Consider the following 18,824-nt stretch of genomic DNA (forward strand, 5'->3'; position numbering starts at 1 on the left):
AATTCTATGTTAACTCAATGGCAAAAAACATTGAATCTATTGTTCTCCTGTGCGCTGCTTGGAGAGTCCAAGCATGGGTTTCAATTCGTCTGATTGGTCAGAGACTGAGTTGGAAATTCTTTGGCCATGCCTCCTCCTCCCGGCCAAGCCTCCGTTTTTTTCAACTCAATCAGATAGAGAGACTTGTTTGAGTTGGCTCTTCAAATTAATTTAAAATTAATAGGAAAAATTGGCTATTTTACAAAACAAACAAACAAACAAACAACCAGAGCCTTTTTAAATTTGGCTTGGAGTGGCTGGGCAGATAGTGGAGAGTGAGTCAGTGCTGCGAACTCTGCTGGGATAGCGATAGGATCGCTACGGAGGCGGCCATTGCCACGTGGACCCGATTGGAGCAAAGGACATAGAGCTACAGGTGGCCATTGTTGGCATTGAGGAGAACTGAGGCTTCAGATTCTCCTCATTTTCTTGCTGCCTCAGAGCCGTGGCTCAGAGGAGGAGCGCGCTGATCGAACGGCCGATAGCTGTCATTTTGTGTGTGGTGGCCATTTTGTTTGCAGCCTTAAACCAGCTATAACTTGAAAATTGAACAACTTGGCAGAAATTGGAGCAAGTGATCTTCACTACGAGACCTGGACATCACTGGGAGCCGTTTTACACGCAAGTAAACCGTGTTGCCAGTTTCTAGGCATTTTTTTGTGGTGTTTGTGGCCGTGTTGCCAGTCTCACGTCCTTTATAGCTCCTGAGGTGCCCTGATCGTTGCTTCTGCTGTTATTGCTGCTACTGCTTATAGTTTACACGCAAACAAACCGTGTTGCCGGTTTGATGTGATTTTGGAGGTCTGGACTGAGCAGTGAGTAATTTGTCTAGGCTTGTCTAGCATTTTTGGCTCCACAGCTGATTTCTATAATTCCTAGTTTAGTACTCTGGTATAGTAATGGCAAATACTAGTGATTCTGAAGGGTCTTCCCCCAGTCAGCATCAGGCTGAGTGTTCTGTACTTAATAAGCTCAGATTGTGCTCTAGCAAGCCCTCTTCTAGCACCCAAGCCAAACATTCTAAATCATCATCTGCAGCAGCTGAGAAAGATGCCCAGAGAAGGCAAAAAGCCTTAGAGAAGCATTTTGCAAAGGCTCAGCAACAGGCTGGGGCTCCTAAATCCCCAGAGTTTTCTAGAGATCAGAGTGGGCCTGCTACTAACTTAACTCCAACTTTACAACCAACCACAGGATGTGCAGGAGGATCAGCCTCAGGAGTCACAAGGGTTTCATGCTGTTCCCTTTCAGGAAGGATTTGATCTGGCACCTGTTCAGCCTACTTACTTAAGATTCCTTACGTGTGCCTGGCAAAAAATGTTCAGCGCCATCTGACACATTTACGCCCACAGCAGCTGGGCTGCGCCCTCTGGAGGCAGCAAATCAGGGGTTATCTGCAGAATTGCATTATGCTATTGTGCAAACTATTACCCAAGGCATTGATGAGGCACTGGCACAAAGAGGGTTGATGGCTCCCTTGCATCCAGGTCCTTGAAGGCCTGAATCTCTGCATCACCCTTCACATAGGCATAGAGATTATCTTGAGGAATCCCATCATGCCTCTCCATCAGTTCACAGCGAGGCCTTGCTGGAAGGAGAGGAGGAGTTAGGTGAATTTGAATTGTCAAGTGATGAGGGGATTTCCCCAGAGAAACCCACCTATTCTGGTTTATTCCATCCCCATCTCTTTAAAACCTTATTACTTAAGGCTAAAATAATTGCTAATATGGGGCAGATGGAGAGATCCACTGCAGATCCTAAGGAATCTCAGGATCTTTGTGCTAGTCTTTTTACAGAGCAGGTGACTAGTCAAGAAGTTATTCCTTCTTCAAAAATTTTTGTTGATGTAATTCAAAGGCAATGGGAACAACCTGCCTCAGTTCCAGCACCTAATGCATGGACAAGAAAATGTACACAGTGGAAAAGGAGCTGGAGGAGCTCCTCCAGATTCCGACTGTAGATTCCCCTTTAGCCAGTTTGGCTTCTGTAGCCATTCTCCCTTCTGATAACGCGGAAGGGTTGAAAACTGAGGATAGGAAGGCGGATTTAGCTGCACGCAAAACTCACCAGGCAGCAGCTTGGGAAATTAGATCTGCTACAGCAGCTTCCTTCCTTTCTAGAACATCACTCTTATGACTGAAACAGATGCAGGCCAGGACTTCTCCAGAGGATGTCCGCCTCCAACAAGACATCAGTAAACTGATAGCTACAACAGAGTACACTGCTGATGCGACTCTTCATGCAGCTAAATTTGCCTCTAGAGCTCTGGCATCCAATGTCGCTTCCAGGCATTTGTTATGGTTACACCAGTGGCAAGCTGACATGAGGTTCAAATGGCGTTTGGCAGCAGCTGACATTTAAGGGACATCAGCTGTTTGGAGAAGTGTTAGATCCTATCCTGGTAGAGGGGAAGGATAAACCGAAAGTCCTACCTTAGTTGGCTAGGAGATCAGACAGAAGATCTACTCCTTATTACTGTAGGTAGCCCTTTCGGAATACTGAAGCGGATTTCTCCACCTCGCATTTCCACAGGCAGTATTCCCACAGTTTGGACAGGTCACAAGACAGGTCAGGATTTTGAGACAGGTCTTGACAGCCACAATTCAGGGGATCAGGGGGACATCCCTACCGCCGTTTGAAATGACTCATGGACTCAAATCCCTATTGGCAGCAGGTTAAAAGATGTTTGCCAACCAATGGAGGGATACCACCACGGATGCGTAGGTCTTACAGTAAATCTCGGACTGACCCTGGAATTTTGTTCCAGACCCCCACAATTTTTATGCAATGTCCTGTACCCAGAGAGGCCACCAAGAAAGCTATAATGGAGACTGAAATTCAGCACTTGCTGGACATCAAGGCCATAGAACCGGTACCTATTAGGCAGAGAGGTTTGGGGTTTTACTTCGTACTTTTTCTAGTTCCCAAGAGTTCGGGCAGTCAAAGAGCTATATTGAACCTGAAAGACCTCAATGTTCACATAAAGTACAAGAGGTTCAAGATGCAATCACGTTATTCGATTCTAGGTTGCCTCAGACAGGGAGAAATTTTAACATCAATAGATCTCAAGGAGGCTTACTTCCATGTGCCCATAAGGCTATCCCACAGGAGGTTCCTCAGATTTGCATTTGCAGGCCGCCACTGGCAATACCAGGCACTTCCCTTCGGCCTCTCCTCAACCCCGCGAACTTTCACCAAATTGCTGGACGTAGTAGCAGCATATCTGCAGGTGCGTTCTATCCGCCTGCTGTGTTATTTAGACAATGTTCTAATTTAGTCATCGTCTCTCAGGCAGGCAGAATTGGATCTGCGAGTTACGATCCAGATGCTCCAGGACCATGGATTTTCCATGAACTGGGAGAAAAGCCATTTGACACCGTCCATCAGGCTTACCCATTTGGGGGCGGTGATCGACACTCAGCTATCACAGGTGTTCCTATCTCAGGAGCAAAGGGACAGCGTAAGGGAGATGGTCGCACAGGTACAGATATTGGAGTTAGTGCCCCTGTTGCTTCTTTCCCAGCTACTAGGGAAAATGATTTCTTGTCTAGCAATAGTCCCGTGGGCTCGTTTGCATATCAGGGCCTTACAATGGCTACTTCTGCCCAGTCAGAGGTCAGGGTGCAGCAACTCACTGTGCAAGATCAGGGTTCCTCAACAGGTACTTCATTCCCTGAATTGGTGGAAGTCCAAGGCCATGGAAAGGGGATGCCTATTTCGAGATCCTCCCAGACTGGTGCTAACATCAGACGCCAGTCTCTTCAGCTGGGGGAATCATCTGAATTCTAATGTGACTCAAGGGTGGTGGTCTCAGCAGGATCTGCGCAATGACATCAATTGGCTGGAGCTGAGAGCGGCCCATTTGGCGCTACGCCAGTTTCAAACCGAGTTGTCGAATCAACACGTACTTTTGTTGATGGACAATGTCACTGCCAAGGCGCATGTCAACAGGCAGGGAGGCACTCGCTCCAAGCTCCTCATACGCAAGGCACGGAAGTTGTGTGTCTGGGCAGAACAACATCTGCAGTCATTGCGGGCGGAACACATTGCTGGGACATCCAACTCCAAGGCGGACTGGTTGAGCAGAACTACAATCGACCAGTCCGAATGGCGACTTCACCTAGACCTATTCAACCTCATCACAGTTCGCTTCGGGACTCCGGTCCTGGACTTATTTGCCAGCCCTCAAAATACCTGCCTCGGTTTTTCTCCCCATACTGGACACCAGCAGCCAACAGAATCAATGCCTTTTGTTGCCCATAGCCAGCCGAACTGCTGTATGCCTTTCCTCCCATCCCATTGCTCCAGAGGGTAATCAGAAGATCTTGGAGGAAGAAGCGGAAGTGTTGGTGGTGGCACCTCATTGGCCGCGGTGTCCATGGTTCGCGGATCTGATGTCACTGTCCATATTAAGTCCCTGGTTATTACCACCACACAGGGTTTCCCTCAGCTAAGGGTCCCTTCAACATCCAGACCTCAAGTTGGTCATTTGGCACTTGAGTGGGAGACCTTCAAAAAGGGACTTTATTCACCCAAAGTAATTTCCACCGTTCTTGCTTCCAGGAAAGCATCGACAATCAGGATTTATGATGCCACCTGGGCATCGTTCTGTCGCTGGTGCACCAGAGGGAACCTGGTCCCGACATCTGCAACAGTCCCACAGGTCCTGGATTTCCTACAATGAGGTCTGGAGAAAAGGTTGTCTACCAATATGCTTTGTCGACAAGTCGCGGCCTTGGCGACCATCTTACCAGGTGAGGGACCTATTCCTCTTTCTCAACTTCCGAAGGTCCGCAGCTTTTTGAAAGGAGCTGCCAACTTGTTACCTCCAACGGTCCACAGATACCTGACCTGGGATCTGTCTGTGGTTTTGCAAGCACTCACATTGCCTCCCTTCAAGCCCTTATGGACTACCATTCTCAGACTATTCACATTCAAAGTTGCCTTCTTGGTTACGATTACATCTGCACGCAGAATATCTGAGCTGGCTGCTCTTTTGGTGCACCAGGATTTATGCATCTTTCACCCGGACAGGGTCATTCTTCGTTTAGACCGACATTTGTGCCAAAGATAAATTCCTGGTTCCACAGGACATAGGAAGTTATTCTCCCAGACTTGTCCCAATCCAAGACATCCGTGGGGAAGACGCTGGCATACCTTGGACGTGCGCAGGGCCTTAAAGAGATACATTAAGCACACGGCTTCCTTCCAATGGACGGAATCCTTATTCATATCATTCCAGCCCACATCTATGGGGAAGAAAGTGTCACCATCTACCATTGGACATTGGCTCAAGGCTTGTATTGCCTTAGTTTATGAATAACAGGCTTGTACTGTTCCCCGTCGCATCACGGCACACTCTACTCGTAGTGCCGCCACCACAGCGGCCTGGGCTACACAGGCATCGATTCTGGAAATTTGCAGGGCAGCCACTTGGGCTTCACCTTCTCCATTCGTGCGGAATTACAAGTTGGACCAGTCGGCATCTGCAGAAGCAGCGTTTGAGAGACGTGTATTACAGAGAGTCCTGCCGGCCGAGGGGACCCTGGACCAATCTGTCTCCCGCCCTACTACAATTTAGTTTGGGTATATCCCATGCTTGAACTCTCCAAGCAGCGCACAGGAGAAGGAACGTTGGACTTACCTTAAAAGTTCTTTCTATGTGCGCTGCAGGAGAGTCCAGTCCCACCCTGGCTTGTTCTGGTCCGGGGTCCAGGAGTGGTCAATTCTTCGGTTGGACTGTGTCTTCTCCTGTTCCTGGTTTTGTTGAAAAGAAACTGAGGCTCGGCCGGGAGGAGGAGGCGTGGCCAAACAATTTCCAACTCAGTTTCTGACCAATCAGACGAATTGAAACCCATGCGTGGACTCTCCTGCAGCGCACATAGAAAGAACGTTCAAGGTAAGTCCAACGTTCCCTTAAAATAGAAAATAAGTGTAGAATTTAAAATACTTGTTACATGAGTTGAATCAGACAAAATGATTATTAATTTAGTTTTACATTTCAGTTATTTTGCTAATAGCAAAGTCTAAATTTTAATAAAAAATATAAAAAATATATCCTGCACGTACGTGTGTTTGTGTGTTTGTTTGTTTGCTTGTTTATTTACATCCCATCTTATATGCCACCTTTATTACTTTATTATAAACAAGATAGCAAATACTCTAATACTCCTCCTCTTATTTTCCCCACCCACAACAACAACCCTGTGAGGTGAGTTGGTGAGTTGGGCTGAGAGAGTGACTGGACTAAGGTCAATCCACCTGGCTTTCATAGCTAAACCAGGACTTGAATTTACAGTCTCCAGATTTCTAGCCTGATGCCTTAACCACTTAGACCAAACTCTTTTCTCTTTCTGTCTCACCACCACCACCACCACCACCACCCTCCTCCCCTGCAACAAGCCAGTTGGTTAATTCCTTTTGCAACCAATGATTTTTTCATTGATCTGGAAAAAAAGTAGATACTTCACTTACGGAAAAACCCTAGGAAGGATACAGAAATCACATTGATCAATAATATTTGCATTTAAAATTAGAAGTATAGCCAGTTATGACTGTTTCTATTAACCCTGTTACATTATCCATATTTTTCAATTAAAATAATATATCATGACATAGGTTAAACTACAGACTTAATGCAAGATTTATATAAATGTAGCTAATGAAGGGAAAACACTACTCTGCTTCTGAGTATCTCTAGCCAGAAAATAAAGCTTTCGCAAAAACAAGTATTAGCAAAAATTCAAAAATATCCTACAATTCTTAAATAATTTTGAAGGGCAAAATTCACAATTGCCAGATAAAATCTAATCAGATACCATCATTGGCAGTAAAACAAGCTTTATATAATTTGAGAAATATTTGAAAGAGTCGATAATTATATACCGGTATGATAAAATATGAACAATAAGAATAATAGAAATGTTGACAGAAAATTAGGTTAGCAAAAAGTATGATTTTTACTAGATTGATTATTTTATAGCATACGTTTTCTAAGATTTGTTATCTCAGTATATTAATAAATATATAGCCAATATAAAATTCAAGCGTGTTTAGCATATGCCTAAATATTACAGTTTTATTATTAATAAAGTATGATATTAAAGATCTGTTTCTTTTGGTATTTCCTCTTGTGACTTTTTTCATGTTGACGAAAATAACAGAACAAGTCCAAGTTAAATTGTAAGTTGTAAAGTTGCAATATTTCAGAAACCTTTTTCCATTCTTTCCTAGAGAAAAGCTGGTGGTTTTCCTGTAGTGCTGGGGATCCATCTACTTCTTACGTACATCGTATTACCCCAGATGGCAAAAACAAACTAATTGAGATTATTTCTGATTGCAACTGGGAGGAGGATCGCAAAGAGATCTTGAATATCTTATCACAGCATATCAGAAATAAGATGCCTAAATTGCTCAAAGTGGGCCATTTTATTATTGAGCTAGAATCTGAAAGCAAAACCTGGGATGAAAAGCACACACCCATCTATTCTTCGCGAGTGAAAATCTCTATGCCACCATGTCAGAACAAGAACCAAAGCCCTCCTGTCGTTGTTGAGTCACCTAATGCTGGATTGTCACCACGCAAAAGAACAGAAAAATTAACAACCCCTGAGAAATTACAGGAACAAAGGAAGAAAGGTTTACCCTTTTATGCAGGACTTTCTCCTGCAGGAAAGCTGATTGCTAACAAATATGATTTGAATTCCTCAGGTTCAATTCAGGTAGGGGATTCTTCTCGGACAGTTTGGATTTCAGTGTATAGAATGCCACCTCCAGCCCTAATATTTGTTAGTATTTGTTATTCTTAAGTGGAGAGGGACAGAATAGGACGAGTAGGATTCCTGATCTTATTTGTAGAGTCACTCTAGACTCTCTGATTACTTGATTTTTTTCCTTGAAGATACTCTTGCTACATTATAAACAGATGAGTTTTCTTTCTAATTTCTTGCCTATTAGTATTGACTGCTGACTTTAATTTCTTTTTGTCCTAATCTTGGCCATATTACTAAAGTAGAAGGCAGGGTGTTAAAACACTCAAGTCAAAAACTGTAAGTTTATTTGTGCTTGAGCTAACAAGGAGGGTAAACAGTTAGCCTAGAAATTCTTCATTTATCAATCAGAAGAACATTTATCCAGGTACAGGTAGTCTTCAAGTTATGACTATAACGGAGCTGCCCATCACCATTGTGATGATCATAAATTGGGTCACCCACATCACTGATCCCATTTTTTAAACTTTTTTCTTTGTTTATTAAGTGAACACTGGTTGTTAAGGGAACCCGTGGTTCATTACGGGCATGGTTTTGCCAAAAATTGAAAGTAAATGCTGGTTTTTGGCAAAACTGTCATAAAATGCAGTTATGTGACCATGGAATGCTGTAAATGCAGCTCTGTTGCTGAGTGCTCAAAGTGTAGTCGTGATTGTGGGAGTGGGAACTGCTGGAATCTCAAATCTGGGTCATAAGTATCCCCAGGGAATTCCATTATGACTTCAAACAGTTGCTAAGCGACTAATCGTAAATTGAGGACTACCTGTATATGATCCATAGACTTCTGAATAAGGAAAGAGTTTTGATACTTATTGTTTAATATTTTATTAAATGAAGTTCTTCCCGTGGAATTTTTTTAAAAAATAAAACACATGATCAGGCTCTGAATAAAAATACTTTATTTAGAATAAGATGGGTTAAGAATAAGTTTCCAAACAGCAGTAATTCATGTGGTGCTACAAATTGCTTTTTAAATTGAAATAAATTTTAGAAGAGGTTCAATGGAATTGATTTCAGTTATTATTATTTTTAAGACACCACTATTCTATTGCTACAAATGAAATTAGCATGTTCTAGACTGTTGAACAATGCTGTGGTAGTGGGTGTGGCATTTTGCTTCTTTTATTTCAGGTTAATGGTAAAAATTCTCCTCAAGCCAAACTTCTTTTGGGACAGATGGGAGCATTGCATCCAGCCAGTCATCTAGCAGCTTATATCACGGGTAGATTGCAATCGACCATGTTTGATTTCTCAACAATGATCCTCAAGATAGCACCCAGTAATAAATTTGCTGTTTCTGAATCACTGCCAACTGAAGTGTCCACATCAGAAACATCTAAAACTCCATTTTCTATTGATACTACATCAGTCTCCACTGCTCGTGTCTCAGCACAGAGACAGATAGGTAGGTTGGATTTTTTTTCTGTCGTATTGTAAAAGAAATGAATGGATGAATGAAAAACGAAGAGTGCTTTGTTCTATCATGTTGCCTAGTGCCATTGATTCTGATATACTGCTAAGCCAACCATGGAGAAAAATGACAAAACTTAAATTAAAAACCAAGACAATGTGAGCCTGAGGATGGAAATAAAGAACCTCTGAAGAATCGAAAAAGTTTCTTGGATGAGAAGCGAAACATTTTCAAAGAAAACAAAAACCAAAAAGTCCAGTTGCCTTTTAGAAAAAGCACCATTGGGACTAAAAGGGTACTTCTGCCCATGCCTCTGTTAAACTGGATTTCATTTTTTAAAACAATATATTTTATTTTAGGTGTTATTCAAAACTAAATATTAGGAAATACTTTATAATAGCTTGTTTAATTTTTTCAGAAAAAAAATTTCTTTTTTTTTTTTCTGTGATTTGTCCCTAACTTTGTCATTAGTATTAAGCGTCATGTAAGGAAACAGAGAAATGCCAACTCTGAAATATTTTAAACTATTTAAAATTAGCTTTTGCTTGCATGTAATCATTTTTATTTCTATTGTCCTTAGATGGATTCATAACGGAAGCTTTTAAGACATGGGCAGCATAAGAGAGTTTCTTCTATACTTGACTTTCTTTAATAAGAAAATGCAACCAGAATTGATCACTGCCAATATATATAGAAAATATAAAATAAAAATATTAATACATTGACTTTGAAAATCTTTTTTTTTTAGCTCCTCGGCCATTATTAGATGGTGTGGCCAATCAGTTGACCTCTCTAAATACAGTTGGAGGTCTACAGAAGAAGGCTTCTGAAACTGGATCATCTCAATCTCTGACAGGACCACAGAAATCTAATACCAAATCTATCTCACTTTCTGCTGGTTCAACCACAGTTGATACTACAACTGCTATAACTTCTGTGGCATCACTTCCTGTAACAATTTCCAGCCCTTTCCAGAATAACAGTCCTCCTGACATTGCTTGTACGAATACTGTTGGAAGACAAGAAATAAATATATCCTCAGCCACAGATGCTATGGAAATAACAAAGCCAGTTACAAGCATGCCTTTTGCTCAGTCTTCAATTCCAGATTCTACGTCCACAGCTGTAATCCCACTCACTGTGACTTCACCAACTTCATCAGTTAGCTGTGTTCAACCCACTGGACTCTCAGGAATTCAGAAAAGCCCTTCATCAAATCAAAAACAGGGTAAAACTTCTATTTATCATCACTTCTTGCTACAGATGTTTGATTTGATTGAATCTTTGCATTGCCAGCCAACCTGTAATGAGGTAGAGCAGGGGTCCCCACCCCCAGGCCGCGACCCACTACCAGGCTGTGGGCTGTTCGAGCAATGGTCCAGACATGCGCAGCTCGGCTTGTATCAGTTGTTGGCTGATGTGCATGCACATAGGTCAACTTGCGCAATTTGCTATGTTTATCTTTGTGAAATCTTGAATTACTCTCCAGAATCTTGTGCAGCATGCAATTGCTCCATTCTGAGTGTGAATGCCATGCTAACAGGTTAATATAAAAATACTTCATGTGCAATAGAAAACATAGGAACAATCAGGTTAGAAGAAGCAAATTTTATTCAGTGATCATGGGCTATATGGCTGACACTAAATAGAATTAGAAACCTACAAAATCTGGAAGCTCCCAGAATATTGAATATATTAATGTAAATTCTTTTCTATGTAGATAGAAATATCTACGGAAATATATGTGTGTACCACATTCCTCTTCTTCACAGTGATCTCAAGCACAATTGCTGGGAGAATAGATTTCCATCCTTTAATTGGGAATGATGTAAAAAAAATCTCATTTCCCTCCTATTCTTTCTGCTCAGAATTCTTTACAATTGCACTTTTATTTGAGGAGTATACAATTTCACTTAATTTCAGGACCACATTTAGGACCACTATTTGTGGGATAGTGAACTCTGTTCCAAAAGAGAGCAGGAAATATGTGTGTTTGTGCATGCACATGCTTTCAAAGTCACTCTTCAGTATTGACAACTGCATGGAGAAGTCTGCATTTTTCTTGGAAATGTTTGGAATGTTTGCCATTAGAGTGGTGCAATATGGCTTAGCTGTTTTTTCTCCAAGGCAGGACTTGAATTTCCAGTTCAATGGTTTTAAACACAAATAGTCACAAAAGCTGTAATCTTTGTTGTTCTTATTGTTATTAATACTATCAGTTCCTAGCCAAGAACACATGGACATTTTGCCATAACATATGCACTGTTCCAAGTAGGAACAGTAGGGCATCATAGCTTACAAAGTTGGAGTACTAGGTGATTCCTTTCAGTATTTGCTAATACTAAAGAACTTATAATTGACTTCAGGAGGAAGAGAGATGTACATTTACCATTATACATAAATGGTGAGGAGGTGGAGAGGGTTGGTAGTTTTAAATTTCTGGGCATTCATATCTCGAAGGACCTCTCATTGACTATGAATGCTTGTGAAGAAGGCACAGAAGAGGCTGTACTTCCTGAGAATGCTCAGGAAGATAAATCTATCTCAGCATCTACTTCTGTCCTACTATCACAGCACCATTGAGAGTGTCCTGACATATGGCATTCTTGCATAGTATGGGAGCAGCTCTGTAGCAGACAAAAAAGCTCTACAGAGAATCATTAAAACTGCCTAGAATATCATCGGGCTTCAGCTACCAGCCCTGGACGACATCTTTGCATCTCGCTGTTTGAGGAAGTTGCATAACATTTTCAGAGACTCTTCCCATCATGCTTACAATCTTTTTGGATTGTTGCCTTCTGACAGAAGATACAGAACAATTAAAACTCGGACCACACATTTTCTGAATAGTTTTTATCCCAGAGCTATAATTGCATTCAACAATGAACTAAAGGGCTACCATTAGTGAACTGTTGGACAGCATTACTTGGTCTGTTGTGTGGATGCTTGAGTAGTTTTAGGGGTGGGGAATTTTTGGTGGGTGGGGGGGGGTGTGGTGATTGTCATGTGAGTTGGGTCTGGTCTCTGGGTATTATGTGAATTTCGTTGTATGGATATACTATGTATACACGTACAATGACAATAAACTATTTATTTAATTATAATCATGAAAATTTATTTCTCCCCTCTATAATGTTTCAATCTCAATTTAAAAATCATAGTATTTTGATATTTTTTCATGTTGTTTTTCATCAATTATCTTGTCTCCAGATACTACCACACCAATGAACTACACTTTTTTTGTAATAATAATGCCTGGTTCTTCATGTTATTACTATAACTGTACTATTATACACCTTTATATACTTTGGGTTTGGTAATAATGAGTTCTCTTCTTCCAACTGTAGATTCTTCATCAGGAGGGGAACAAAGACGTGGAATCTTTCTTGTCCCCTTAAATCCCCTGAAATGCAAAAACAGATCTGAAGTTTTTTCTTGATCTATTTTGGGAAGCACTAGTTACAGCAAACATTTGCATCACAACTTTGTAAAATAGTCTGCAAATCTTACTTGTGTATAAGAATTGGCTAAGAAGAATATTTTTTTTGCAATAATACAGGTGCTACAAGTCCTCCAGGTTTGCCTCGTGGAGCTGAGTATCGTATGGGAACCCGATTTATTTTGATTCCAGTACAGCAGTGTTCTTCTACCTTGCGACCTTCACAAAATATGCAACTTGCTTCTGGCAAAAGAGTAGTTTTACAACCTTTGAGACATCCAGGTGCTGTTAATCTCTACCGACACCCCAATGGCCAGATTATCCAACTTGTTCCCTTGCATCAGATACAAACTTCAGGAGCACAGTCCAATTTACAGCCCATAATGCTCCGTAATCCAGGTACAGAATACAGCAAATATTTTGCTATTATTTTATGCAACTGTGTCAGTAATTCTGAAATAGCAGATCTTGGTATCCTATTTAATGGATAAGCACTTACGTATGTATGTGTAGGAAAGTGGTTGGATTGGCCCTCCTGGAGTTCTTCAGTTTCAATTCCTTCTCCACAATTCTTAATGTTGTATCAACCCTTCTCTAAATTAGGGAACCACTCTTAAAGGCAGGAGTCAAATTGGGAAGCAATTATAATGGGAGGCCAAAAAAATAAAAATAAAACCCCAGAGCAAAAGGGAGCTATCCCCCTCCTTTTTTTAAAAGGTCACTTGAAAGGGAACATATGCTCCTGTGTTCGCAAATTTTATTTTCCTCAGGATTTGCTGGATTATCTAGATTGGAACCATCTAGTTTGGAAAATTTAGTTTCGATTAATTTATTCCTGACCTTCCAGGAATGTTTTCCCCCATTCAGTACTTACATTATTTGTTACTAGAAGGTAAATACACTCTAATGTAAGTTGTACTAGTGCAAAAGAAATAACATTAAGATGTTAACATAGAAACAAAAACAAAGGGTTTTTTTTTGTATCAGTAGAGTGTTCAGGGGTCATGAGATTTGAAATGATATTTTGGCAGGATAAGTAGTCAAAATCATCCTGGAAGAATTCAGTAATAGCTGTGAACAATTTTAAAGTTATGAAAGTAAGTGATAGATACATCTTCTCCAGAAGAATATTCTAATAATTGTGTCACTAACATCTAGAAGGTTGTTTTCTCCCATGCCACCCAAAAGAATATTTCCAATATATGGCTTTGCAGTTGAATATCTCTTTTTCCCCTTGAATTGTATTACTGCTTCCCATTAATGGAATATGGTCTTTCTTTCTCCTTTAGACACTTGTATACATTGGCTTTCTAGCTCGAATATATGGAGTCATTCAAAAAGATGCCAAACAACATTATTTTCTTTTGAAACCATTTTCTCCATGAATACATTTGCTGACTTACCTTAGGCAGACTTAAGTTGGTGGTTCTTCTATTTGAGCTGTTTCTGCTGTCTTTTTCAAAAGGGCACTTTTAATTTATATTAATTACTTAACAGTGTTACTATCAAAATGTTAATTATTACAGGGATTCTCTTAGTGATGTTTTTAATGATTTCATTATTTTGGTCAAAGTTGTTATACTGCGAATGCTTCTATTTCGGTTAACAGCTGAAAATCACAAAAATATAAAAGTTTAGAAGTCTCTAATACAGTTAAAAGATAAAGGTTCTCCTCACACATATGTGCTAGTCATTCCCAACTCTAGGGGGCGGTGCTCATCTCCATTTCAAAGCCAAAGAGCCAGCATTGTCCAAAGACATCTCCGTGGTCATGTGGCCGGCATGACTAAATGCCAAAGGCTCACAGAACGCTGTTACCTTCGCACCAAAGGTGGTCCCTATTTTTCTACTTGCATTTTTTATGTGCTTTTGAACTGCTAGGTTGGCAGAAGCTGGGACAAGTAATGGGAGCTCACCCTGTTACGCGGCACTAGGGATTCGAACCGCTGAACTGCCGACCTTTCGATCAACAAGCGTCCCTGTCTAATATAGTTACCTATGTTTTTGTAGCATTATAGGTTGAATGCAAGTTCTTCAGAAGTTTTAAGTTTTGTAACTAGGCAGTTCTGTCCTGTTTTGTTTGAAATGAATTTTATCCCTTCTCAGTCAATGTACTTTTTGCCTATCATTAAGGATATCTGCTGTAATTTAAGGCCGTGGTTCCCAAACTGCACAAGGGTGCCACACAGTATTTCAGACTTTTTAAGGGAAATACAATAATACTGGAAACTTGTCAAACACTCCCAAATTATTAAGTCAAGGCAGTTTATTTTATTTATTCAATTTTTCTAGCCACCCAACTCAACTGAGTGACTCTGGGCAGCATACAATTCTAAAAAACAAAACAAAAAAAAAACAAATAAAAATTAAAACAATAAAAATATCCATAAAATAAATGAAAGATTTGGCCTAGGGATGCCATGAAAAAAATTACTGAGACACTAAGGGTGCCATGAACTGAGAAAGTTTGAGAATCTCTGGTTTAAGGAATTGAAGTAAAAGCCAAGAGGCACTACATTAAGAATACTCAGTGAGATCGGCTTCACTTTCTGCAAAAAGCAGCTCAGGAAGGACCATTCCCAAAGAGTAACCTGTGGAAGTACAACATCTGTTTGTGTGAATGTAAAAAAAAGTTGTGGCAAGATTTCTTTATTTCTGCCTTGGATTTTATATGGCATTAAAAATAATGCTTATGTTGGAGAATGGAATAAGTGTTTAGCAAGAAATAATATTTTTATTTTTTATTATAGGCTCTATGGTAGGAATCCGACTTCCTGGGCCTTCTAAACTTCCTGAAATAGCCGCATGTCAAGCTTCTGCTGTTCCATCAGTGACCTCCACAACTACAACGTCAATTCTGTCTACATCTCCTTCAGTTTTGTCTGAATTCTCAACTGCAGAGAATGTTTCTGTTTTATCTGGGACATCAAGCACAACCACTGCACTATTATCACAAACTCCTACCACTGAGTCTTCTTTAGTGCTCTCCATGTCCTCTAATGCTTTATCTTTATCCCCCTCTGCTGAAACATCTTCACTTTTGTCCATGACCTCTTCTACTGACATTCCTTTGTTGCCCACAACCTCTTCTACTACACTTGTACCTTCTACAGCTGCAATTTCATCATCCCTACCCTATTCTATGCCTGTTTCCCCTACCAATAAGTCCCCTTCAGTTTTCACAGTGTCACCTAATGGTACTAATTCTCTCTTGCCTATGCCTCCTTCTACTATACTTATGTCTTCTATCATTGAGGGCACTTCTGCTGCTTCGGAATCCCTTGTCACAAATTGGACATTACAGGACACTAGAACTACAGCTGTGCATTCTGCTTCAATAACTCAAGTAACACCTGTTAATTCTTCAGGTTCTGTGTCCCCAGTTGGCACTTTGACTCTGAGAATTTCTCCTTCTGGAATAAAAACCAATTCCGATCAAACAGGTTCTCAGTCTAAAATAAAGTGTAACGCCAGTGGGCTACCAAGCAATATAAATAATCTAATATCTCTACAGTCAGGCAGTTTTGCTTTGCTTCAGTTTCCAGGGCAGAAGAATGATTCAAGTTCCATTGTAAAGAAAGTTGCACCTCTTGAGATTAAAATTTCACATAAGAAAAATGAGCTCAGTGCCAATAAGTTAGAAGAAGATTCAATATGTTCACAAATGGCAGAAATTACTGACTCGGAAATTAGTACATTAAAAGAAAACAAACTACCATTGCATAATCTAGACTTCCGCTCCGAAGAAATAACATGTAACAGAAATATATCAGAAATAATTGAAAAGGATGCTGAAATGTTGAAGTTACCAACTTTTTCTCTCATGTTACAAGCTAATATACAATCAGACCACTCCTATACCAGTGAGAAGCAAAAACGTGAAGAAGATGAAGCACTGATTAAGAAAAAAAATCAAGACAAAGATGATGAACACCTCCTAGATAAAGTTGCATATCCTAATGAAAAATGTAATGAAGTTGGAGTTCTTGCCCATAATATATTACAAGAAATGTCAACGCAAAATCCAATTACTGAATCAAAAAAAGCTGAACAAAAACCATTAGATACAAAAGCAGGATTGATTACTGAACAGTCCTGGTGGAAACCAGGGAAACCAACTCAGCCCCAAAAACCCCTAAATAATACTGAAAACCTGCAAACAAACACTAAGTCATCTCCAGATCCATGGAAAAATGAAGATCCAGAATTACCAAGGCAGAACCCAAAAGAAAAGTGTGATTTTGTGGCTAAAGAAAAGGATAAAGAAAAAGTAAGTGAGAAGGCCAAGATCAATATTGGAAAAAATAAAAATAATACCTTAAGAAATGAATACCTGGATAGTACTCACCAAGGTTTATATGAAAAAAATACTGATTTTCAAAGTAGTCGTAACTCTTCTAGCTATGAAAAAAGTATTAAAGATATACAAGAAGATAATCAAAATAAGAAAGATGAGCACAAGATTAGTAAGACTTGCAGCAAAATATCCAAACCATCCTTAGTTGTACAAAATAAAATCAGTGTGGATGCTGATGAACTTGTGAAGAAATTAACAAAATCCACAAAACAAAATACATGGAAAACCAAGAGTCACAGAAAAAAATCCTCACCTCATATTGATATTACCCAGGATGATACAGAAAAAGATGAAAAAACAGAAGAATCTGCCAATGAGATGATTGATGAAGAATTTGGATATCAAAGTGAGGATACAGTAAATATTGAAGTACTGGTAAGTATCTTAAGTTTTTAAACTTAAAAATATTCACAAATTTCAAAAATATAAAACTAATCTGATAACTGTCTAACAGTTTCAATCAAAATGATGCTTGGTATTTGAAAAGGTTATATAGCTCTCAATAGAAGATTAGGTTTCAGATATTACAGTATTTCCATTGTCTTTCTAATTAGATCATTGTAGTTTATAATACATATAATACATAGAATTAGAATTAGCTTCAAGGTAAGATTTAGCACCCCAAAATAGATAGTTGATTATGTATGGATAAGATGGAAATGCACTCAACCTTAATTAATATCTTTCTCAAAGTTATTGTTAATTCCACCACCACCACCTGGTACATACATGTCTTGCTGAAATGCCTAAAGCTACTATTTGAATGCTATCTCAAATTGGCAGGATTAAAACCCTTTCACTCTTGACTTTAAAGGGTCCTTTGAAAGGTTGTGGGTGTTTCATTTTTGCCTCAAGTGCTTTCCACCATCATGACAGCTCTTGGAACAGTTGCTTTCCTGAAATAGCTTCTCTACCAAGCAAGGAGGAGCCTTTTGGCGATCTGTTCATGATTGCCAGTAGGTGAGGCCAAAGTAATAGGGACTGGTAATAAGAGAAATATCTACCAAAGAGTCAATGAATTGTCTTTTAAAATTCTATAATGTAGCCAGTGGTCATCAAACAGGTAGCTAAAGTGTGAAAGGCTTCCTTAAGAGCTTTTCATAGCAGGGATGGGCAGACCGTTGATTGTTCAATCATCCTAATTGGTTTTTACTAGAAATCTATCTACAGATAGGCATTGAATAGTTTCTAGAGAAGCAAAATATGTTGAACATAATTCATACTAGGACCATTTGAAAAATATGCATAAAGAAATGCAATTTCATTCTTAACCTTTCTTTTTCTGCATCCTAATTTAAAAGAGATAAATCTTTTAAGTGTTGCTTTTCTTAGAAGGTTGGAAATAAGAAATCCTTGGTGGCCTACTACAAATCACTCAAGTCTACCAGTAGTTCTTGGATCTGTTTAAATACTTTATGGCCTCTGAAATTCATTTCTGTATGGAGCCCTGTTTCCAGAGCTTACAGAATATTTGTCAGGAATCCCACATTATACATACCATGCATCAAGGTGAAGCGCTCACTGAGCCATTACATTTCTGAGAACACAAGTTCTGAAGGAATAAGAAACCAAATGAGCGAGGAGCCGAGTTGCAAAAATTCACAAGTGTCCACAGAAAGAACTGCAAACAGATGCAAGTAACCAGTTCTTCATTTGTGATTTTTCTAATCCACTAATGGAATGACTGTGAAACTGACTATGGAAGAACGTATCCAAGTGAACAACTACCATGTCCATATGAAATATAAAGGAGAGTCTTTTCATAGCTCTCATAGTTCTCCAGCCTCAAAAGCAGCGATGAAATGCATTTAC

At 39.8% G+C, this 18,824-nt stretch overlaps 1 protein-coding gene across 6 annotated transcripts in view; it reads left to right on the forward strand.

Moving 5' to 3' along the window:
* MGA (MAX dimerization protein MGA) overlaps positions 1 to 18,824 on the forward strand; it is a 72,444-nt gene that overhangs the window by 37,861 nt on the left and 15,759 nt on the right. For all 6 annotated transcript variants that reach the window (XM_087875846.1, XM_087875843.1, XM_087875850.1 and 3 more), the window contains exons 14-18: positions 7,270 to 7,757; positions 8,937 to 9,210; positions 9,965 to 10,444; positions 12,776 to 13,054; positions 15,406 to 17,387. In XM_087875846.1, the coding sequence (XP_087731972.1) occupies positions 7,270 to 7,757; positions 8,937 to 9,210; positions 9,965 to 10,444; positions 12,776 to 13,054; positions 15,406 to 17,387 (3,503 nt within the window). The remainder of the gene's footprint in view (positions 1 to 7,269; positions 7,758 to 8,936; positions 9,211 to 9,964; positions 10,445 to 12,775; positions 13,055 to 15,405; positions 17,388 to 18,824) is intronic.

Source organism: Pantherophis guttatus, chromosome 1 (genome assembly GCF_059756535.1).
Source record: "Pantherophis guttatus breed Tessera chromosome 1, ASM5975653v1, whole genome shotgun sequence".
NCBI lineage: Eukaryota > Metazoa > Chordata > Lepidosauria > Squamata > Colubridae > Pantherophis > Pantherophis guttatus.